Source organism: Myxocyprinus asiaticus, chromosome 39 (assembly GCF_019703515.2).
Source record: "Myxocyprinus asiaticus isolate MX2 ecotype Aquarium Trade chromosome 39, UBuf_Myxa_2, whole genome shotgun sequence".
NCBI classification, from domain to species: Eukaryota; Metazoa; Chordata; class Actinopteri; order Cypriniformes; family Catostomidae; genus Myxocyprinus; species Myxocyprinus asiaticus.
This window is the reverse complement of record NC_059382.1, coordinates 38077154-38100901: the sequence shown is the minus strand read 5'-3', so window position 1 is coordinate 38100901 and position 23748 is coordinate 38077154. Positions and strand designations below refer to the sequence as shown.

At 37.2% G+C, this 23748-nt stretch overlaps 2 protein-coding genes across 2 annotated transcripts; one reads left to right on the top strand and one right to left on the bottom strand.

The window, feature by feature from the left end:
- On the top strand, positions 1-6945 carry sbds (SBDS ribosome maturation factor). The gene is made up of 5 exons (XM_051678565.1): positions 1-207; positions 2524-2650; positions 2900-3100; positions 4085-4249; positions 6395-6945. The coding sequence occupies exons 1-5, from the start codon at positions 80-82 to the stop codon at positions 6521-6523; spliced, it is 750 nt and encodes a 249-aa protein (XP_051534525.1). The 5' UTR covers positions 1-79; the 3' UTR covers positions 6524-6945.
- A 2170-nt stretch (positions 6946-9115) lies between these two features.
- Positions 9116-23195, bottom strand: mrps22 (mitochondrial ribosomal protein S22). The gene is made up of 8 exons (XM_051678553.1): positions 23044-23195; positions 18562-18719; positions 18214-18378; positions 13355-13498; positions 13182-13265; positions 12400-12545; positions 11748-11856; positions 9116-9361 (listed from the first exon to the last, which is right to left on the bottom strand). The coding sequence occupies exons 1-8, from the start codon at positions 23168-23170 to the stop codon at positions 9272-9274; spliced, it is 1023 nt and encodes a 340-aa protein (XP_051534513.1). The 5' UTR covers positions 23171-23195; the 3' UTR covers positions 9116-9271.
- Between the last annotated feature and the right edge of the window lie 553 nt (positions 23196-23748).

Below are 23748 nucleotides of genomic sequence, written 5' to 3'. Positions count from 1 at the left end.
GACAGATTTTGCGCTCGATGAAGAGATACAGGAAGAAACAGAGCAGAGAAATATCACGTTGAGCGAAAGACAGTCAAACATGTCAATATTCACACCAACTAACCAGATCAGATTAACAAATGTCGCCGTCGTGAGGATGAAGAAAGGAGGGAAAAGATTTGAAATAGCGTGTTATAAAAACAAAGTGATGAGTTGGAGATCCGGGGTGTGAGTTTGTTGTTAAGAAATGCTACTTGCAGGACTTCTAAGTTTTGATGTTCATGTTTATGTGGTAGTTTTATGTTTATTCTGTTATTATATGCCATTTTATTGCGTTAATTTATCGTTAAAGAGATGTACTGATTGTTTGAAGGATTGTAATTTAATTGCGTGACTTTGCTTTTTATTGTAGATGGTCAGTGTGACATTATGGTATTTCATATAATACTGCAGTGCTGTGAAAAAGTATTTGCCCCATCCTGATTTCTTCAGTTTTTGTGTACATCTCATACAAATAATTTCAAAAATTCAAACAAAATCAAACATTAAACAAAGGCAATCTGAGTAAACACAAAATACAGTTTTTAAATGATAATATTATTTATTGAAGCAAAAAAGTTATCCAGTACCAACTGGGCCTGTAGTTACTAAATCCCCAAATCTATGAAACTGCATTCATAATGCTGGACTAGACACACCCAGGCCTGATTACTGCCAGCCCTGTTCAATCAAATCAACACATAAATGGAACTTTTTCAGCAGCATGAAGTTGGCTAAAAGGTCTCACTCAGTAGCACACTATGCCAAAGTCGAAAGAAATTCCAGAAATGATGAGGAAAAGGGTGACTGAAATACATCAGTCTGGAAAGGGTTACAAATCTTTTTCAAAGGCTCTGGGACTCCAAAGAACCACAGTGAGAGCCATTATCTCCAAATAGAGAAAACTTGACACAGTAGTGAACCTTCCCAGAAGTGGCCGACCTTTCAAAATTCCTCAGAGCACAGTGACAATTCATCCAGGAAGTCACAAAAAAGTCAAGGACAACATCCAAGGAACTGCAGGCCTCTCTCGCATCAATAAAGGTCACTGTTCATGACTCCAGAAAGACACTGGCCAAAAATGCCATCCATGGAAGAGAACCACTGCTAACCCAGAAGAACATTAAGGCTTGTCTGAATTTTGCCAAAACACACTTTGTTGGTCCTCATATCTTTTGGGAGAATGTTCTGTGGACTGATGAGTCAAAAGTGGAACTGTTTGAAAGACAGGGGTCCCGTTACATCTGGAGTAAATCAAACACAGAATTCCACAAAAAGAACATTATACCTACGGCCAAGCATGGTGGCAGTAGTGTGATGGTGTGGGGGTGTTTTGCTGCTTCAGGGCCAGGACGACTTTCAATAATTGAGGGAACCATGAATTCTGCTCTCTACCAGAATATCCTAAAGGAGAACGTCCGGTCATCAGTCCGTGAGTTGAAGCTCAAGCGCAACTGGATTATGCAGCAAGACAATAATCCAAAAAATAGGAGTAAGTCCATCGCTGAATGGCTCAAAAGAAGCAAAATGAAAGTTTTGGGGTGGCTTCAATGAAGAAAAAAAAAAAAAAAAAAAAAAAATATATATATATATATATATATATATATATATATATATATATATATGAAAACTGTATTTTGTGTTTACTCGGGTTGCCTTTGTTTTGTTATTTCTCGTTTGAAGATCTAAAATAATTTAGTATGAAAAAAATTGAAGAAATCAGGATCAAATACTTTTTCACAGCAGTGTATTTATCAAGTTCTTAACTTTTCAGCATGCAGAATTAGTTGTAAGCAATGAAAATGTAGTTTTCAGAGAAGAACCACAAGTTAAACTTAGATTTAAAAGTAAAAGAATTAAAGAGCAGATGACAAAAAGCACATTTTACACCAATACCTGCTCATTCTTTATTATTACTATTTCCCATGTTTTATAAAAATAATAAAGTTATCAAAATTTGAAGTAACACAACTTCATGAGGGTTTTGGAACAGAATTGAATTAGCTCCTGTGTATGCAGAACACTTCTTGGCAGCTTTTCCTTCACTGTCTGATCTAACTCATCCATTTAATAATAATAAAACTTACATTTTGTGAAGAATTTCTACTGATGTCTAGCATTTAGGCATAAGCCTTTAGATTTGAGAAAAAAGTCTCCAAACTTTTGTGTGATAAAAATGTAAATTTAAATACATTTAGCATTGAATATAGTGCAAAATGTCCTAAGTTTTGGGAGAAAAAAAAAATAATATAAGTGCAGTGGCGGAAAAATTATTATCGAAATAGCATTATCAGTAAGCATTGAAATATAATTATCATTTAGTGGGAGATTAAATCATTAGTGAAATTAATGAACTATGAATAAAACAGTTAGTTTATTCCTGTAGTCTGCTGTCTTCTTAATTTAAGTTTATTAAGTTTCACAGTTTTAGTACTGCAATTTATATTTCTATGTATTTTAAACCAGTTGTACTTAATACTTCTTTCTTTTTAAAAAAAAAAATAGTGAGAAAGACCTTGACGAAGTCCTGCAGACGAACACAGTGTTTGTAAATGTGTCTAAGGGTCAAGTGGCAAAGAAAGAGGACCTGAAAGCTTTTGGCACAGAAGACCTGACAGAAATATGCAAACAGGTGAGTTTGCTGTTGTTTACAGGTTTTGTTTGATCCAAATAAACTGAATAAAATGTCCTGACTGTGTGGTGCTTATGAAAAACACCATGAAATGGCATGACAATTGAAATTTTCTTTCCTGTGTTGATGTATTTCCTCCTGAAACAAGTAGCTGGGATGCAACACATTACACGGTTAATTACTACTTTTTTTTTTTTTTTTGTTGAATACAAATCTCTAGATGAACAGGTTTTTTTCATTCATTTACAGATTTTAGCTAAAGGAGAACTACAGGTATCAGACAAGGAGCGTCAGAGTCAGTTGGAACAGATGTTTCGGGATATCGCAACTATTGTGGCTGAAAAATGTGTCAATCCTGAGACCAAACGGCCCTACACAGTGAACCTTATAGAGAGAGCCATGAAGGATATTCACTACTCCGTTAAAGCACACAAAAGCACTAAACAGCAGGTCTGTTGACTGCTTGATCATCTAAGAATGCAATCTGTGTTTTAAATGTGTGAAAATGTTGCTCTACACATTTGCTTAAAGGGATATTCACCCAAAAATGACAATTCTCTCATCATTTACTCACCCTCATGCCATCCCAGATGTGTATGAATTTCTGCAGAACACAAAGATTTTTAGAAGAATATTTCAGCTCTGTAGGTCCACACAATGCAGGTGAATGGTGACCAGAACTCAGAAGGTCCAAAAAACACAAAGGCAGCATAAAAGTAATCTATAATACTCCAGTGGTAAAATCTGTATCTTCAGAAGAGCTATGTGTGGGTGAGAAACAGATCAATATTTAAGTCCCTTTTTACTCTAAATCTCCACCTTTGACCAGTTCTGACCAGTAGGTTGCGATATGCACGAAGAATGCAAATCGCCAAAAAAAAAAACAGAACAATGTGAAAGTGGAGATTTATTGTAAAGAATGACTTAAATATTGATCTGTTTCTCACCCACACCTATCATATCACTTCAGAAGTCATGGATTACTTTTATGCTGCATTTATGTGCTTTTTGGAGCTTCAAAGTTGGACCTCACTTGCATTGTATGGACCTACAAAACTGATTTATTTTCTAAAAATCCTAATTTTTGTTCTGCAGAAGAAAGTCCGGTTGAGTAAATGATGAGAGAATTTTCATTTTTGGGTGAATTATCCCTTTAAGGTCACACAACAAAAATAAAACATTTATGGTAACATTTCATTAGGTTGTATACGGAAACATTAGTTAACGCAATAGTAAACATGAACTGACAATGAACAATAGGACATTTATAAATTAACCGACTCTACAAGATGATTGTGCATTGTTAGTTCAGGATATCTAATGCATTATTTAATGTTAACGTACAGAACCTTACTGTACAATATGTCCATAATGTTTCACAATGGTTGTTCTTGTAGCAGACACTCTAATGAAGGTCAGTGTCGCCCCCTTCAGGCACTTGAGGTCATCAAACAGCTGAAGGAATCCATTCAGATCCAGAGAGCTCATATGCGGGTACGCTTCGTCTTGCCAGCGAAGGATGGGAAAAGACTGAAAGAAAAGTTCAAACCTCTGATAAAGGTGGTGGAGAGTGAAGACTTTGATGATGAGCTTGAGATGGTAAGAGTCTTCAGGATCAATTTATTAATTAGGCTTAGGGTGAAAACCAAGAGGCTGTTCTGAATGCAAGCATCAGTGACTTAACCTTAATGCAGGCAGTGATCATCAGCAAGTGAAGCGATGCGAAGAGAGGTGTAACATATTTAAGTATTGATCAATCAATTTGGATTGGGAATGTGCTTGTTTTAAAGAGAACCAATAAAGGTAAGACTAGGTGGATTTGGCAAATACTGAAAATGCATTACTACATGCTGAATACTTTTTCAAATCCTTCAAACTTACTTCATACTGTCATACTACATTTGCCGTCTTAAACAGCCTTTGTCTACTCAAAACATGATACATCGGGCCTCATTCCCTAACCGTGCATACTTGTGTATATGTGCATAATACCTGTGTGCAATCATTTTAATGAAAAAATCATGTTTCAATAGTAAGTTCGCACTGTAGATGCACCCAGTAAATTTTGCCCATTTTGCACTGTCTGATATTGCAGTCATTTTGGACTTCTACTGACACCTATTTGTGTGGATGCAGCACTATTCAAAAGCAGTAGTTTACAGCACTGATTCCCAACCTGGGGTTCATAAGCAGGTTCCAGAGGGTATGCAAAAAGAATTGGATCTTGCTTTGTTTAACCTATAAAACAAAATGCATGACTTAAAATAAAGCTTTGGTTAAAAAGTAAATATTGATTTTCCTATTAATTGCAATCTTCATTTCAACAGTATCTATATTGATTCTTAAAATCCCAAGATCGATCTTTCAATATGCAAAGCACCGAGATCATTGTGTTGAGAGTACAAGTTTGGATTGAATTATTCTGTTTAATGTGTCCAAAGATGAGATCCATTTGTCATTGAATAATGTCTCTTTTAATACTCCTTCTGTTCTTTACAGTCAGTTGTTGATGGAAGGCATCAAAAAGGAATATTTAGTTCTAAAAAAAAAAATAAGCCATCCTACTTAAGTGCGCTGAACCAACTGAAATCTGCATGAGAACTCCTGTGCACTTAAAGGGATAGTTCATCCAACAATCTAAATTCTTTCATGAATTACTCACCCTCATGCCATCCCAGATGTGTATGACTTTTTTTCTTCTGCTGAACACAAATGAAGATTTTTAGAAGAATATTTCAGCTCTGTAGGTCCATACAATGCAAGTGAATGGTGACCAGCACTTTGTAGCTCCAAAATCCACATAAAGGCATCATAAAAGTAATCCATACGACTCCAGTGGTTAAATCTATGTGTTCAGAAGTGATATGATAGGTGTGGGTGAGAAACAGATCAATATTTAACTCATTTTTTTTTATCATAAATTCTCCTCCTTGCCCAGTAGGGGGTGATATGCATTAAGAATGTGAATCACCAAAAGCAGACAGAGAAAGTGAAAGAGAAGGAAAGAGGACTTAAATATTGATCTGCTTCTCACGCACACCCATCACTTCAGAAGATATGGATTTAACCACCAGAGTACTTTTATGTTTCCCTTATGTGGATTTTGGAGCTTCAAACTTTTGGCACCCATTCACTTTCATTGTATGGACCTACAGAGCTGAGATATTCTTCGAAAAATCTTCATTTGTGTTCTGCTGAAGAAAGAAAGTCATACACATCTGGGACGGCATGAGGGTGAGTAAATGATGAGAGAATTTTCATTTTTGGGTGAACTATCCCTTTAAATACTTGTGCATGGTTTGAGTTAAAGGTGCCATATGTGATTTTAGCCATTCTACATCCACAAGAATTAGCCACACCCACTCTCTCCAAAGCCCCACACTCCAAAGATACCAAATGAGCTTTATTGAGAGCAGAACGGTTGTTAAAAACATCAGCAGAAAAATAGCGTATTCAACTGACAACTGTTATGAACAACATGGTATAAAAATGACATTAAGCCTCAATAATTCGCTGCAACTACAACACTATGAGAACGCACAAAAATGATTGACAGGCAGAGACCGTGGACACATTTTTGTTTGCCGTTTACAGAGTCTAGAGCTGTCTCAGAGACTGGTGAGATATCTCAGGACACTCATTTCATTAATATCTTAAAGGAGTAGGATTTATTTTTGCATACCTTTCCATGAAAAAAAATCGCTTACAGCACCTTTAAGGTAATGTTATTTCCTCTCCTTTCAGGTGTGTTTGATTGATCCGGGCTGCTTCCGTGAGATTGATGAGCTCATCCGCTGTGAGACTAAAGGAAAGGGAGCACTGGAGGTGCTCAGTCTCAAAGATGTGGAAGAAGGAGACGAGAGACTAGAATAACCTCCTCATCCTCTTCTGTAACACACATTAAACTGTTGCTGATTCGTTTACCACAAAGAGCCTTTTATTTTGACAAGTTATATCTTTTTATTGTGGCCTGTCAACGTGTGCAAAAAGCAATTGGAGAACCACAGATTATTATTAATAACAGCAATTACATCAGTTTTTCCAGAGCTGTTACAGGCTTTAGGGAAAATAAATCCTAACAGATTAAATAAAATACAAAGTTCTCTAACGTTCAGCTCAGATACAATAAAGAGGTTTTTATTTTCTGTGAAAATGGATGTGACAGCCCATTGATAAAAAGTTGCAATACATTAGAAGACAATAGAATTATAGATGTGTCTTACATTATTTTGCACAATAGCTTGAATGTCAAGTGTACCTCTATGACACCCTCATTATAAACGCATGGAAATGGTGGTGCTTGTCAGGACTAATTGAATGCAAGTTTAATTAATCATATTGATCTACTTACAAGCTATCATAGCTAGTATTAACTGTAAATGTCAAGGATATAATTGAATCTTTTATTGTAATTCCAGAGTTTGGACATGCACTTTAATAGTGCATGCTGGTGGAATCGTGTTTAGCCTTAGTGCTGAGAATAGATGTGGTTCTAAGACGTCTCGATTAGCCCCACACCACTTAATTTACATGGACCTCCCATATATATTTTTGCAAATACACTCCCACCCACACCCAGTAGCGTGTTGCATGTGGAATTAATTTCTCTCATGAAAGTTGGATAAGACGTAATGCACAGAACTGCTCCTAAAGCCACGGTCCCACTACACTTTGAACTCCATTCAAACACATCTGAACGTGGGTAACCGGAAAAGCAAGCTCATGCAAATAAATTTCACATTTTGCTCTGCTGTATCCCAAAAGTCAAGTTTGGCTAACTCTGACCTGCGAATTCGGATGGCAAGATGGCATGTGACCAATAGAACAAACATTGCACACCAACCTCTTGGTTCAATACAAAGAATGCATATTTTGAAAGCTGCATTTTTTATTGTTGCAGGAAAGTGAGTGGATAGTATATTTAAACATTTTAAATATATTTGATCATTTTTATTTAAACCAGAAGCCTTCAAGCATGACATCATATCCTGTTTGCATGCTCAAGCCTTGTGTGACCTCTGCTTCATTTTTACAAAAAAAAAAGGGCCTCTCTGGTAAGCCTTTGATAGTCATTTTAGGTTTTTATTTATACTTAGAAACTTGTATTATAATTCAATAGTTTATAATCACAGACACTTTTTATGTTTCAAAGAAATTACATCTGTTCACAGAGGTAGCACTTAATGTATCAAAAATGCTGTCAAAACCAGTATTGTTGGAAATGATTACTGTTTGAAATACATGTACAGATTTTGCTCTTATGGAAAGAAATTGGTACTTTTATTCCAAAGTTGTATTCAACTGATCACAATGTATAGTCAGGACATTAATATCATGAAAAATTACTATTACAATTTGAAAAGAAATGTTCAGAACTTCTTAAACTACTTCAAAGAGTTCTCATCAAAAAAATCCTCCATGTGCAGCAATGACAGCTTTGCAGATCCTTGTTATTCTAGCTGTCAGTTTGTCCAGATACTCAGGTGACATTTCACCCCACACTTCCTGTAGCACTTGCCATAGATGTGGCTGTCTTGTCGGGCACTTCTCACGCACCTTACAGTCTAGCTGATCCCACAAAAGCTCAATGGGGTTAAGATCCATAACACTCTTTTCCAATTATCTGTTGTCCAATGTCTGTGTTTCTTTGCCCACTCTAACCTTTTCTTTTTGATTTTCTGTTTCAAAAGTGGCTTTTTCTTTGCAATTCTTCCTATAAGTCCTGCACCCCTGAGTCTTCTCTTTACTGTTGTACATGAAACTGGTGTTGAGCGGGTAGAATTCAATGAAGCTGTCAGCTGAGGACATGAGGCATCTATTTCTCAAACTAGAGACTCTGATGTACTTATCCTCTTGTTTAGTTATACATCTGGTCTTCCACATCTCTTTCTGTCCTGTTAGAGCCAGTTGTCCTTTGTCTTTAAAGACTGTAGTGTACACCTTTGTATGAAATCTTCAGTTTTTTTGGTAATTTCAAGCATTGTATAGCCTTCATTCCTCAAAACAATGATTGACTGACAAGTTTCTAGAGAAAGCTGTTTCTTTTTTGACCTAATATTGACCTTAAGACATGCCAGTCTATTGCATACTGTGGCAACTCAAAAAACAAACACAAAAACAATGTTAAGCTTCATTTAATGAACCAAATAGCTTTCAACTGTGTTTGATAAAATGGCAAGTGATTTTCTAGTACCAAATGATCAATTTAGCATGATTACTCAAGGATAAGGTGTTGGAGTGATGGCTGCTGTCTAGATTTGATCAAAAATGACTTTTTTCAAATAGTGATGGTGCTGTTTTTTACATTATTAATGTCCTGACTATACTTTGTGATCAGTTGAATGCCACTTTGGTGAATTAAAGTACCAATTTCCTTCCAAAATATATATATTTTAGTTCACTATGAAGAAATGTGAAAGAAACTGAGAAGAGGAACTAAAAACTTCAAATAATGAATCTGAGACCTTCTATACAAAGACTTCTTTATTATGTACAGCATGACAACAGGTTTTAACTTGATGACACAACATTTGGTACTATATTTCAGATCGGTCATGGGTGATTACGGTCTCTTCTCAAGTGAGGTGAGAAGTGTTTCATCAGTTTAATGTGCGTGACTGTTTAGGAAGAGCTCAGCGCTTTGGTCTGTTCAAAGGTCTGCACAGCTAGCTCGATGAATCCAGCCCTATTTGACTCATACTGGGCATAAATCTAAGAAAAATGAGATTAAAAAGAAAGATAAAGAGTGAGAAGTGTAATAAAAGACTAAAATGCACAATAAAATCCTGAAATGCATTAAAAACGGTTTTGCATGCAGATATACATGTGTATGGATAAACTCAATCATTTAAAATCAAATATCTAAGTGGTACATTTCCAGGTATTTTCTTTGAAGATCTCTATTTATATACTGCATTTTAGTATACTATTTGTTTTAGTAATACATTCCCAAACAATTTGTATTTCTTGGTCTATATTTGCAAGCGCATTAACAAAAAGTACCTAGGTACTACCATGTTTTAGTTTTTCTTTTTCTGGGCATATGCCATGGTAATACGTCAGATATTCAAGAAAAAACTAGAGTTCAAAGCTGAAAACAATTTAAAATAAGCCCAAAACATAGCATTACGCTAACTGTAATTTAAATCTACCATGAACTTCATGTCTGCTGCCTTAAAGTTGACCCTGCAGCATCAACCTACTCAACTTCCGGATTCATGGGTTAAATGTTCAGTGTGACATGACAGGAGCTGGTGGAGTGTGTGCCAAGCAGGAACCTTGACTAAACGGAGGCCCCTCACTAAGTCTAGCATGTTTTCGTATTTCCTTTCATAAAATTTCACTCACACACACACAAAGACACTCAAACCTGCCAGTCACATCTCTACCAGATTGCTGGTGGCAGCTCACAACTCAACAAGAATTCTCTTCGCCCCTCTTTATCCCATTCTCTCTGAATGACGTCTTTGCAGCGGTCAAAGGTCAAACCACAGGCTAATGGGAAGTGATGTATCCTTGGGCTGACCCCTTATTCCCTGTCTCCAAAGTTGTCAAAGGAACATAAAAAAAAGTCCTCACTAGAGCTGCAGATAATTTAGTGCGTTCATTTTGTGTGATAAATTATATTTAAAATGTACATGTTAAAACAAATGGGATGGATTTTCATTTTGGGGTGAACTATCCCTTTAACTCTATGTTGTCCGATGTCCAAAACAAAATATGCAGTCCAGCAGGAAAAGCATGCTTAACAAATCATTAGGAAAATATGTTTGACTATTGTTGATATAAATACTATATATCATTCCAAAAGGGGAGGATTTCAGCTTTCTAATGACATCTAAATTGAGCTTCTAGTCCACTTAGAGGCCGAGATATCCGATGAAACAATGGAGGTGGTGCATGAACTGAAAATTAGACTGAATGTCTATGGACGAGCACATCTGTGAGGGCTGAGATGTGTTAGAGCGCCACCTACATTTCAGATCCGCATAATGCGATGGAGGGTGATGAGAGGAAAAAAAAAAACTTTTCCTAGTACTTGCTGCCATCTAGTGAAATGAAATTACTTTTTGCAGGGAGATTGAGAGAACAGAACCAGAATTAATGTTTTTTTTTTTTTTATACTTTCTAATCATCATAAGATTGTAAACATATACTGTACAATATTATTTATGAATAATTTGTTTTTGTTTTTTAATTTGGAGGTTTTTCTGAAAAATGAAATTTTTTTTTATTTGTTTTTTTTTGCAATTAGTCAACAGTATGTGTGAATGGTGGAAAACTGCAGGCAGCAGCCCAAAAATGCACCAGAGTTGAAGTGAATAAATATTAATATCTAAATACATTTATTATAATATTAATTTATATTATATTTTTATATTATTTATGTTGAATTATCTTTATTTGAGGGCCTTTCTCAGCACATAATGATATGCGATTAATCGTGATTAATTCAATTAATTGGAGTGTCATGAAATTGATTCAATTGAAAATTTTAATGGATTGACAGACAGCCCTAAGGAATGAGCACTTAGAGGGTTTTTAAACAGATACTTAATGCTCCAGATCTCTGCCGACCAGCTTGATCCCTTTTGCAGGTTTGTGATATGAACTGATGGGCTTTCTGCACACACACGAATACACTGAAACCATAGTTAACCTTGCAGAGAAGGGTTCATGTGGTCATGTCTTGTGCCCCTTAAAGATTTTAAGAGGAGGAATTTTATGCATAACCACTTTATAACTCATATCAACATCATTTACTTACAAGTCTATAATTTCAGATTGTGTTAACAACAAAAAAACATGAGATTAATCATTATGATAATGATGATTATTATTATGATAAATCATGTGATTTTTACATATAGCCCTATAATTAGTATAACAAAGGAATGGCTCTAACTACAGTCTGTGCTCCTGAAATGGTAACAAATAGCAAGATGAACACCAGCACAGAGTGATGTCAGTGCGAATACGGATATCCAATATGACACTGTGAAATCCTAAAATAACTAAACATATTGGAACAATAGTACATTCAAATTGTGAAACACTAGTTTGTGGCACGTGTGTGTGTGTGTGTGTGTGTATTCACCTTGAGAAGGTCCAGGTCAGTGGCATGTTGTGTATGGGCGTGCTGTGCAGACTCGCTCTGAGGATGAACTAGATTAAACAGCCGCACCAACCTCACCGCATCCTGCATCCTGTAACCATGACAACACGTCATCATACAAGACAGCAGCTGTTAAAGGAATATTCCGGGTTCAATACAAGTTAAGCTCAATCAACAGCATTTGTGCTATAATGCTGATTATCACAAAAAACTATTTCGACTCGTCTGTCCTTTTCTTTAAAAGAAGCAGAAATGGAGGTGACAGTGAGGCACTTACAATGGAAGTCAATGGGACCAATGTTTGGAGGGTTTAAAGGCAGAAATGTGAAGCTTATAATTTTATAAAAGCACTTATATTAATTCTTCTGTTAAAACTTATGTATTATTTGAGCTGTAAAGTTGTTTAAATTGCATTTTTTATTGTTGCAGGAAAGTGAGTGGATAGTATATTTAAACATTTTAAATATATTTGATCATTTTTATTTAAACCAGAAGCCTTCAAGTTGTTTTAGGATTTGTTGACATTACATCATCATTGCTCTCTGTGGTAATTCTGTTGCATGACCTAAAGTTGCATTTAGCACGGAAAATTCAGTCATACACGTTTGCTGATTTTCGCAACACACACACTCACAGGTCTCTCTCCAGAATGTCAATCAGAAGGCCGTCAATCCGCCGGCCGGTGACCAGATGCCAGACCAAACCACCGAAGAACCGTGTGGATCTGAGCAGATCATATTTCCCGTGTTTTTCAATGTCCTCGTAGGTCAGCTTGTGCACCTTAATCACACAAGACATAAAACACAGATTTCATTCTTATTCACACATATTTGACGTGTAACGTCAAATAGTGTTTAATTGAAATCACACATGTAACACAAATAATATATTAAGAACAAGAACAGTAAGAACTGTAACGGGATAATAAAGTCTGTTTTATTATCATTTAATTTAGAGCTTTACATTATTCTGGTGCATTAAAATTGTGGACAAATGGTTGCTTTTTGCTATTATATGAAAAACAATATGCAATTAATTTATAATGTAACATTTATTTCTTTGGCAAACAATGTACAGATGGTTCTCATTTGGAATGGCCTTTTTACTACCATGGTTGCCTTTGCAATTATGCATCTATATGTGATGATTTCATTTGAATAATTAGCATATCATAAGTAATAACAAAAAAGTTTTTAATTGTTGGGGAAAGAGAAAAATTCAAGGCTCTAAAGCCTTTATACAAATGGGCTACAACATCAAATATATTTTTGACCAATGCATATCCGCTACAAAAGCCTTCAGAGTACCTTTTTTCAATTGATTGACAGCCCATATTTCAATCTGAATTTATCCTGAGAATATTACTTGAATCCTTCTCTGATCTCGAGGGCAACAACCACACACACACACACTAACCCTCTTAAATTCTGCAGAGTCCGGCTCAAATTGGACAACACAGTAGTTTAGCACGTCCTCATGTCTGTCCTTTTCAAAGACCACCTGTATAAAGAGAGAGAAATTCAACTGGCACCCAAACATTTGTCAAAAAAAAAAAAAAAACTTTCAGCTTCTGTAATTTTCTGATGTACCAGAAGGTTTTCCTCTTTAAATATGGGTGGTGCTGCAAGTTTGCGACCCTCTTTGGGGAAATAAACTTGCATTATCCGATCTCTTTCTTCCCACGATGCTTTTCTCAGCGTTCCACTGGGCTCTCTCACAACGATGAACCTTTCCTTTGGAGTGACAGAGAGAGCAAGAATAAGAAAGATAAACAACATGATACCTGGTAGATCTCTGGTAGAATACACTGAAAGATCTCCCATGCTAATATGATGACATGGAAAAATGGAATTGAAGTCTCAAAAAGTCAATCATAATGAGAGTTTTGTGGCTTTTAGCTACTCCTCAACGCTGAAAAAATTCACTTTTAGCAGATATAGCACAATATTCTTAGCGTTTAAAATTTACAATCATTCTTTTCCTGGGAAAACAGACCAAAAAGATGGATGACTCAGCTTGCACTAAGATTGTCTTATTATCGAATGATCCTTAAAATAAGAATGTCCCTCCCCCTAACACCATCTGCAACAAATCAGCAAGTAGCAAATCAAGGTTCATGGCTGTGACGTAACTAATGCCTTTTGGCTATTTAAAAAATAAATAAGAGACGAGCAATTCATAAACTCAGCAAAAAAGAAACGTCCTCTCACTTTCAACTGCTTTTATTTTCAGCAAACTTAACATGTAAATATTTGTATGAACATAAAAAGATACAACAACTAAGACATAAACTAAACAAGTTTCACAGACATGTGACTAACAGAAATGGAATAATGTGTCCCTGAAGAAGGGGGGGGGGGGTCAAAATCAAAAGTAACAGTCAGTATCTGGCTGTTTTAAGTACTGCAGTGCATCTCCTCCTCATGGACTGCACCAGATTTGCCAGTTCTTGCTGTGAGATGTTACCCCACTCTCCCACCAAGGCACTTGCAAGTTCCCGGACATTTCTGGGGGAATGGCCCTAGCCCTCACCCTACGATCCAACAGGTCCCAGACGTGCTCAATGGGATTGAGATCTGGGCTCTTCACTGGCCATGGCAGAACACTGACATTCCTGTCTTGCAGGAAATCACGCACAGAACGAGCAGTATGGCTGGTGGCATTGTCATGCTGGAGGGTCATGTCAAGATGAGCCTGCAGGAAGGGTACCACATGAGGGAGGAGGATGTCTTCCCTGTAATGCACAGTGTTGAGATTGCCTGCAATGACAACAAGCTCAGTCCGATGATGCTGTGACACACCGTCCCAGACCATGATGGACCCTCCACCTCCAAATCGATCCCGCTCCAGAGTACAGGCCTCGGTGTAATGCTCATTCCTTCGACGATAAACGCGAGTCCGATCATCACCCCTGGTGAGACAAAACCGTGACTCGTCAGTGAGGATCACTTTTTGCCAGTCCTGTCTAGTCCAGTGAAGGTGGGTTTGTGCCCATAGGTGACATTTGTTGCTGGTGATGTCTGGTAAGGACCTGCCTTACAACAGGCCTACAAGCCCTCAGTCCAGCTTCTCTCAGCCTATTGCGGACAGTCTGAGTACTGATGGAGGGATTGTGTGTTCCTGGTGTAACTCGGGCAGTTGTTGTTGCCATCCTGTACCTGTCCTGCAGGTGTGATATTCGGATGTACCGATCCTGTGCAGGTGTTTTTACACGTGGTCTGCCACTGCGAGGACGATCAGCTGTCCTTCCTGTCTCCCTGTAGCGCTGTCTTAGGCATCTCACAGTAACGGACATTGCTATTTATTGCCCTGGCCACATCTGCAGTCCTCATGTCTCCATGCAGCATGCCTAAGGCATGTTCACGCAGATGAGCAGGACCCTGGACATCTTTCTTTTGGTGTTTTTCAGAGTCAGTAGAAAGGTCTCTTTAGTGTCCTAAGTTTTTATAACTGTGATCTTTAATTGCCTACCGTCTGTAAGCTGTTAGTGTCTTAACAACCATTCCACAGGTGCATGTCCATGAATCGTTTATGGTTCATTGAACAAGCATGGAAAACATTGTTTAAACCATTTACAATAAAGATCTGTAAAGTTATTTGGATTTTTACAAAATTATCTTTAAAATACAGTGTCCCGAAAAAGGGACGTTACTTTTTTTTGCTGAGTTTAGATCCTGCCCCAACTTACTGTTTCGATAGAGAATACGGTTATACATAAAAGAAAAATGCCCATCAAGTAAATTCACTAGATCTTTTACATCCTACACACTGAACTTGAAAAATTTTGGGTTTAATACATTAAAGTAAGGAAAAGTAATGGAAAACACATTGAAAGATCAGAAAACTACAGAAAATAAAATAGATTCTTAAAACAGACTTATTTCCTAGTATGACTGGGTAAAAAAAAAAAAAAAAAAGAAAAAAGATGCATCAAGACCTTCATTTGAACCATTTCGACATTGATTCTTAAATCCCAAGATCGATCTTTGACACTCTGTGCAACCCTCTACTACAACGAGAGAAAAATCACTCGCATACAAAACCAAATTTTTGCGTTATGTGACAAAGTGTCTGTGATTAGCCACTGACTAGTAAATATTCAGATTTCACTCACCAGTGATTGAATAGTATATTGGCTAAGAACTTTCACTGCGTGTTGAGAGTAAAAGTTTGGTTTGACTCGTTCTGTGTGCGTCCAAAGACGAGATCCACAATCCATTTGCTTTCACACATCCAGCCTTTTCCAGAAAATTAACTGCAATTTTCACTTGAAGAGTAGAGGCAGACCGATATATCGGTTTTACCGATTAATCGGTGCCGATAGTTGCTTTTTGGAACTATAGCTATTGGCAAACATCTATGGTGATAGTTGCTGATAGTTTTCATCATTCCATCATTTCAAAATAAGAGTCCCGGTGTGTTTTGGGCTTGTTTATACTTAAAAGTCCCACATTATGCACCAAATCTTAATTTTTCTGGATATTTTTGGGATTTTGGTAGCACAATAAACAGCATCTGGGATTTTATTCATTTAGGACTCTGTCTGCGCCCATCATAGTAAGGAAAGAATACGATATTTTCTTGACATTCTATAAATTGATTAAAAAACTATTGGACAATTAATCGGTTATCGGCCTTTCCTACCAACTTACTTATCGGTATCAACAAAATCCACTATCAGTTGACCTCTAGTTTAGAGTTCATGTGTGAACACAATTCGTTAGAAAATTCTGGAATATATAGCACTGGCTATTTCCCTGATTAAGAAGTTGTTACATCACCTGAAATGTTCAGTTTGATGCTAAATGTGAACAAATCGTAAGATTAACGGTTTGAGCACATATGAGGTCAGGACGCGCTGACGTAAGATGGAGATGATTCAGTTAATCTGGAGTCCAAAAATTTCATCAAATTGGACAGATAGAGAAACGATTCCCTTTATCAGAGGATATAAAACATTTTATAATTTAGAGCCGACTATAGAGGAAATATCGTAGTGTATGATATGATGAGCAGCCAATGGAAATCAATCGCACATGGCCACAACACTGGACAACAAAGAAATGGAGGAGGAGAACAAGTGCTTAAAATGGAGAAAACATTTAATGCAACTCACTTCACAAGTGAAGGAAATTTGTTGACTGATAAAATAACTACAGTTACTACATCTCAGAGTTTAATGGCATTTTGGTGCTGGTGTGTGAATGGTAGCAAAACGGAAATAGAAACCACTGCATGTGTTAAGAGCAGGTGTGGTACATTTTCCAGTAAAGAGAATCTAACAATTTTATTGTAATTTACCAGGTTGCATTTGTGAAAGTGGATGAAGTCTCTTTTAATGCCCTTTCTGTTTTTTACAGTCAGTTGTGGATAAAAAACTAAAAATAAACATTTATTTCTAATCACGCATAGCACAGATGAGATAGTCATCCGAGTCCTCTCTCCTTAATATGCGCTCATTTACAGAAACTGCCAGTTTTCTTAAAGAGACAGTACCAATTTTTAGTAGTGTTCGACCGATATATCAGTCTTACTGATTAATCGGTGCCGATAGTGGCTTTTTGTGACTATTGGTTTATATATATATAAACTCCTTATCTGGTGAATATATAGGCTATTAAAAAATTTTATTTGGTAAATACATTGTAACGGAGCCAAATCTGTCATTTCAAAATAAGAGTCCCTGTGTTTTTCAGGCCTTATGGTTAAAAGTCCTACATTACGCACCAAATCTTAATTTTTCTGCTTACTATTAGGATTTTGGTTGTACAATAAACTGCTTTTGGGATTGTATTCATTTTGGACTCTTGTAGCCTCAATGTCTGTGCCCTTCAAGGTAAGTACAGACTAAGAATTTTTTTTTCATTTCTTTAAATCGTTTTTAACAACTATTGGCCTTTTACAATACCTTAGTTATCGGTTTCGGCAAAATCTACTATTGGTCCAATTTTTAGCACACATTCAAGAAATCACTGAAAATAAATTTTTAAATAGTATAAATTATACATTAAACAATAAACATGTAACAAAATATATGCAAAATAATATATCATATTTATTGATGGAATACTTGGATTTATAGATTTTTAAAAAGCTAAAATGTGACCAAAATGATGAAAAACAAATTATAATTTGTAAAAAAAGAAAAAAAAAAAGAAATTATATATGTATATATATATATATATATATATATATATATATATTATAAATGTAGCTAATTAGAAGGTCCCCTGTATAATTATAGAAGAGAACTTCTTTCATATGCAAGCAAAATGACATTACAACTGAAATACCTAGTCTATTTCAAATCAAATTGAAATCGAATCGAGAGCTTGTGAATTGGAAACTAATTGAACCGGGAAATTTCTATCAATATCCAGCCCTATTTTCTAGAAGAAGAAAAAAGAAAAAAAAACATTGAATGATTGTCTTCAAGACATTTTCTTACTCGATGTGGGATGTTAAAGTTGATGTCTGTGAAGACGTGTTTAGCAGTGTCCATGCCCTCCAGTATCTGATCTTCAGAGAGCACATCATGAATGGGTTTCCTCTCAGGCAGGACTGGAGGCATCTTCAGCAGCTGCTCAGCCTGTTCCTCTGCCTTACGCACTGCCTACACAACCACCAGAGACAAGACTGCTGTTTCAAACAACTGCAAGATCTCAGCACAAATCCCATCATGAATCCTGTCTAGGGCTGGGAGATATAACTAAAAAAACATTTTATATTTTTTAGCCTTTTGATTATATTCAATACATATCGACACACCATCCCATCATGAAACATCACATCTCACCTCCTCTAATTCTGCGTCTGTCATCAGCTTGTATTTGGGTGGCGTTAGCTGCTCTTTTAAGGGTCGGAACACTTTCTGCAGGTCCAGACCTGTTATTTTGGTTAAAATATCTTGAACCTCTTTATCTGTGAACTGAGCTTTAGGGACATTCACTGAACCTAGACATGAAAAAAAAAAAACATGATCAACTAAAGTCGTTATTCCTGGTTAAATACAAGTTAAGCTCAGTCTACAACATTTGCGGCATAATATTGATTACTACAAAATTTTATTTCAACTTGTCCATCCTTTTCTTTAAAAAAAAAAGCAAAAAACTGGATTACAGTGAGACACTTACAATGGAAGTCAATGGGGCCAATCCATAAACATTAAAATACTCACTTTCAAATGTATAGCCACAAGATGTAAACTATATGTTCCGACTGGCAATGGTGTTTGAGCCACGGCCCTTCAGGCGCAAACCTATATAAGCAGGCGCTCGTTCACCATTACTTCACATTTTTCTTCCTTCACGACAGGACTATTCGTTTGGGAAACCTTTCTCTGCTTCGCCGTCGAAGGTACACGTTCAGCGGACTACTCTTCTATGCGGGACGTCGTCAGGACGACTTGTCACCTGTGCTTTAACACCTGCAGTGAGGAGATTCTTGATCCCCTGTATGATCTGGTGATGTTTTCTCCACCTCACCATTGAGGACGCTTCAGTAACGGGTTACAGCGCTTCAGAGCTCACCGTCGAACATCGCGGCACTTCAGCGTGACACCTACCTGCTTCCCAGCGCTCTGGCAGGAGTTCACTGTATCCTTTGTTGCTATATTATAACTATATTATATCTTATACCTCATAAAAGAGCCACTTTTTGTTTGTGTCTTTTTCAAGATGTCTGGCTATGAGACATTTTTTGCCAAAAGCAGCAACACCGCCTCTCACCCGACCCACTCTCGCTCTACCTTCAGTCAGTGACTAGCTAAGAATCCCTCTTTCACTGCTCAAGCACCACCAAAACCCGCCACAGAGCCAGCAGTAAAGCCACGCAAGCCATGGCCCAAATGTAGGCACCCGTTCCATCGCGAGCCGCGCGGCGAGTCAATGTCTGTTTAGAAACAAAGGCTCTTGCACTGGATTGTAGATGCGATCGCCCTCGCATATGAGTCGCAAGGTGTAAAGCGCATTCGACTAGAAGCATGGCATCATCATGGGCATGGACAAACGCCGTGTCCTTACAGGACATATGTATGGCAGCAGGATGGTCATCACATAATATGTTCACGAGGTTTTACAACCTGGATGTAACTTCCATTTCCTCTCTGTTTGGAGTGCTTTTTATATCCAATCAATTAAGCCAGAAACCCTCTGTTATGGGTAGGCTATCATTTGTATGTAGAGCTTTGGTTTTAATACTCGCTCTAGAAAGTCACAGCTCTCCTTATAAGCATAAAACCTACTTTTCCCCAACTATGATTGTGAAACAGTTAATACTACACTACGTGTATCTTATAAAATCCCCAGATTATATTCATTCCTATCTGGTACTTCCACGTGGGTTATTTATATATATATATATATATATATATATATATATAGACACACACACACATGAAATATGTAATTCAAGTCACAGGCCTGCAGCCCATGACTCTTTATACATATCTATGATTAAGTGTTTTTTCTTGGGGAGTATAACGTCACGTAGTGCAGCGGGATGGGATTCTGTTCTCCATAACAATGTCGAAGTAATCGAAAAGGAATGTAACCTCGGTCCTAACCAGACACGACCCTGCGACACTTGATAAAAGGTATCTTTTCCATGTTAATCAGAGGTTTTGTCCCAACCAGCCACAACACACAACAAGAGACAGGGCTTTCTATTTTTGAAATGGTTTCCATTTATGCGACGCCGTGTCGGCATCACACTCACCGGTTCACAACAACATGATTCTGGCTGAGGGTGTCAAACACCTACCGGATGCTGTGCCTGAGATCTCGCTTCAGCGGGAGCTGTCACACACACACACACACAGTTTTAGAATGGTAGAGGGGAGACGTACTGGCTCATTTAGACTTTCTCTCCGCTTCCCTGTTACGTGGAGATCGGCGAAATAACAACAGGAGTATCGCGTGAACATAAACAATCGTAACAGACTGAATAAGGATGCGGCTCATGAAGTAACATTTTCCCTGTGTATGTGTGTGATTGTGTATTTATCCCCTCGGGGCTTGCCGTATAAAGCGGTACGGAGTTGCGTTCAATAAACATACTGTTCCGTCCAGCTGTTCCCAGACTCTGTTGGTGCCCTGGGCGAGATTTCAGATTGGCGCCCCAACCCCCTGCCCCCTTTTTCACTTGAACTCCAATTTACTGCAAAGCTTTTTTTCCCCAATTTTATATAATATGAACTAAAATGTATTTATAATGAACAACAAATAACAAATTTGACCAATAACAAACAATCTGTTCCAAATTACCTTCTGATTGTTTAAAAAAACAGGGTTTGGTATAATTTAATGACATAATTAAAATGTGTTTGTTTGAATTTAGTAATTAAATTATAACAAAAAAAATAAAGGAAATGTGATTTCAAAACTGCACATGCCGGACTTCTTTGTGGAAAAGTCATCAATGTCATTTATTTCATACATTTAATGAATAGTTCCATTAATACTCTTAATTATGGCCATAAAATGAAAACAGAAAAGATCAGATGTCATTAAAAATTATTTTTATACTACACTTCACACTTTCCAGTCCTCCTGCGGTACCCAGGTACTTCCTTAAACATCAAATTTTAATGACAAATGCTCCTTCGGCTGACATTTTTTGCTTGTCACTTTTAATACATTTAGTAGGCTTTTTCTGATATTTATTTATTTTTTATTTTTTTGCCATTGACATGCAAGTGCCAGCTTTACAGGTCACATAAAGAGGTGGCACTACACGGACCTAGTTGTAACATTTCCATCATGGTGTATTTTTTTAACAGTTATAATAGTCATTTCCCTGATCTGTAGTAGCCTATATTTGATGTTGTCTCGATACAGTCAACATTTTCAGTTAAAAATGACAATGTGTGGCAAGAGTATGATAAAACAGCTGTTCTACTGAATCATTTGCAGAGTTGGAGAATGTACTTTTAAAAGTGCACTTATGTTATTGATTTTTGTAGTTGCAGAGCAATCTGACAATCTTTTTCATGCGCACACATAAACTATACAATGAGCGCAAAGAGCAGGCAGGTGCGCGAGATAGATGTAAAAAGGTACTTGAAAGAGTGCGCACTCTGTCGTGATATGGTCCTAACTGTAGATATGAAGACAAAGCCACATCCCGCACATTTTTAGCCAATTTTGAAATCCCGGCCGGACGCTTTTTTTCAGGTCAGAAAAGAAATGTCAAGGAAAAACTGACACATGGTCACCCTATGTAACCATTTATCAGTAGAACTGAAAGGATGTTAGTGGAACATATCGCGCACTTCTGACAGAAAAGAAATAAAAATCCTCTCATGCGGTGCCCCTCTGTCATTTTGCGCCCTAAGCAACCACCTATGTCGCCTATGTCACGGGCCTAAAATACATTTTATTGTCAATTATCCTCATTTTAGTGTATGAATATCTCGGTGTCACTTCACACCTGGTGTGGACAGACAGATGGCTTGTTGCTGGAATCTTATCGCGTCTGGTTAGGACAAGGTGTGAGATGAAGGGAACGAGACATTGCAAAAGCTGGCCAAACTACTACTTCAGACAAATGAATTAGTCCCTCAGTAGTCCCCTGTCCCTCAGTCTGAAAAATCTGTAATGGTGATTGAGCGCCCGATTATATAGGCTAAATTCGCGACTGAAGGGGCGGGGCTCAAACACCATTGCCAATCAGAAGATTGGCATTATTGTGCAGGGGTTTCAACCAGGTCCTGGAGGAAAGTACCTTTCCCATAGCAATGTCTCGTGTCCTTCATCTCAGGGAAACGAGGTTACATACGTAACCGGAGACGTTTTATTCGTAGTAAAATATGACATATCAAACAGAAGTAGATTTATGCAATATTATATTAATTACCGAAACTCATAGGGAAATTCACTGTGCTCAAGATGCAAATCTGCAAATAAAATAAAAATAATAATAATAATAATAATAATATATATATATATATATATATATATATATATATATAAGAAAAATGTTAATTAAATCATTAAATTCCACCATACAAAACCGCAAATTATATCAGTTAATTGTCCCATCGGAGTTTCATTTATAAACAAATCAGCCTATCCGTTAAAGCACATTGATAAACAGAGCACGGAGAATGTTTATTGAACAGACGCCGGTGTTTTTTTCGCACTAGTTTCTGTAAAGTTTATAATCACGAGTCTCAGAACAGGGTTTTAGTGCTTAATATATTAAACAGAGTCTTACATGCGATACAAGGTCAACTCTACAGCATTAACATACATTTAACATATTTAGTGACTCTACTTACTGCTTCCTGGGGCTGAAACACAGAGCAGTCGTCTAGAAGTACGCAAAAGCGTTTGTGCATTTTGATGCACATTTCTAACGCGAAAGCAAGACCTTACTAAACACCGTGTGACACCAAGCGCTGCCATGCTGAAAGTGACTTCTTCTTCTTGTTTAATGGCCATTCACTCCTTAGGAGCATTACCGCCACCTACTGTACAATATATGTCTTGCATGGGTGATGCATGTGCATTAAAACAGTATAGGATGCGATACTCGCCCTGTTCTCGGAAAATCAGAGCCCAGGCGTGTTCAGCTCCTCCATCTTTCACACTGGGCTCCTCAAACTCCACAGCATACACATTATACTCTACGCCCTAATCCTGTGTTCTGTAGAAATGAAAAAAGTGCCCTATATACCCATGTATCTCTCATGCCTGTTCCCAAAATATCCAAAGTCTTTACTGGTCTACTCTTTATACTACTAAACAGACTACTTGGATATACCTCATATTTACTGCATACAAAAAAAAAAAAAAAAAAAAATGTTCTACAGTTTCCGGAACGCCACATTCACCACACAACCCTTTCTCATGCTTACCTATTATTGCCAGTGTAGAGTTCAATCCTGTATGCCCCAATCTTAATCTAGACAATATTACCTCTTTCCTTCTGTTCCCTCCAATACATTGTGCCTTCCCCACTGACTGTACAATATATAAAACCA

Excerpts from the sequence above, each read along its gene's own strand:
- sbds (XM_051678565.1), top strand. The coding sequence starts at position 80 with ATGTCAATATTCACACCAACTAACCAGATCAGATTAACAAATGTCGCC. Across the intron at positions 208-2,523 it reads ATGAGTTGGAGATCCGGGGT|TGAGAAAGACCTTGACGAAG; the intron begins GTGAGTTTGTTG and ends AAAAAAAAATAG. Across the intron at positions 2,651-2,899 it reads TGACAGAAATATGCAAACAG|ATTTTAGCTAAAGGAGAACT; the intron begins GTGAGTTTGCTG and ends ATTCATTTACAG.
- mrps22 (XM_051678553.1), bottom strand. The coding sequence starts at position 23,170 with ATGGCAGCGCTTGGTGTCACACGGTGTTTAGTAAGGTCTTGCTTTCGC. Across the intron at positions 18,379-18,561 it reads CAGACGCAGAATTAGAGGAG|GCAGTGCGTAAGGCAGAGGA; the intron begins GTGAGATGTGAT and ends GTGGTTGTGTAG. Across the intron at positions 13,266-13,354 it reads TTAAAGAGGAAAACCTTCTG|GTGGTCTTTGAAAAGGACAG; the intron begins GTACATCAGAAA and ends CTCTTTATACAG.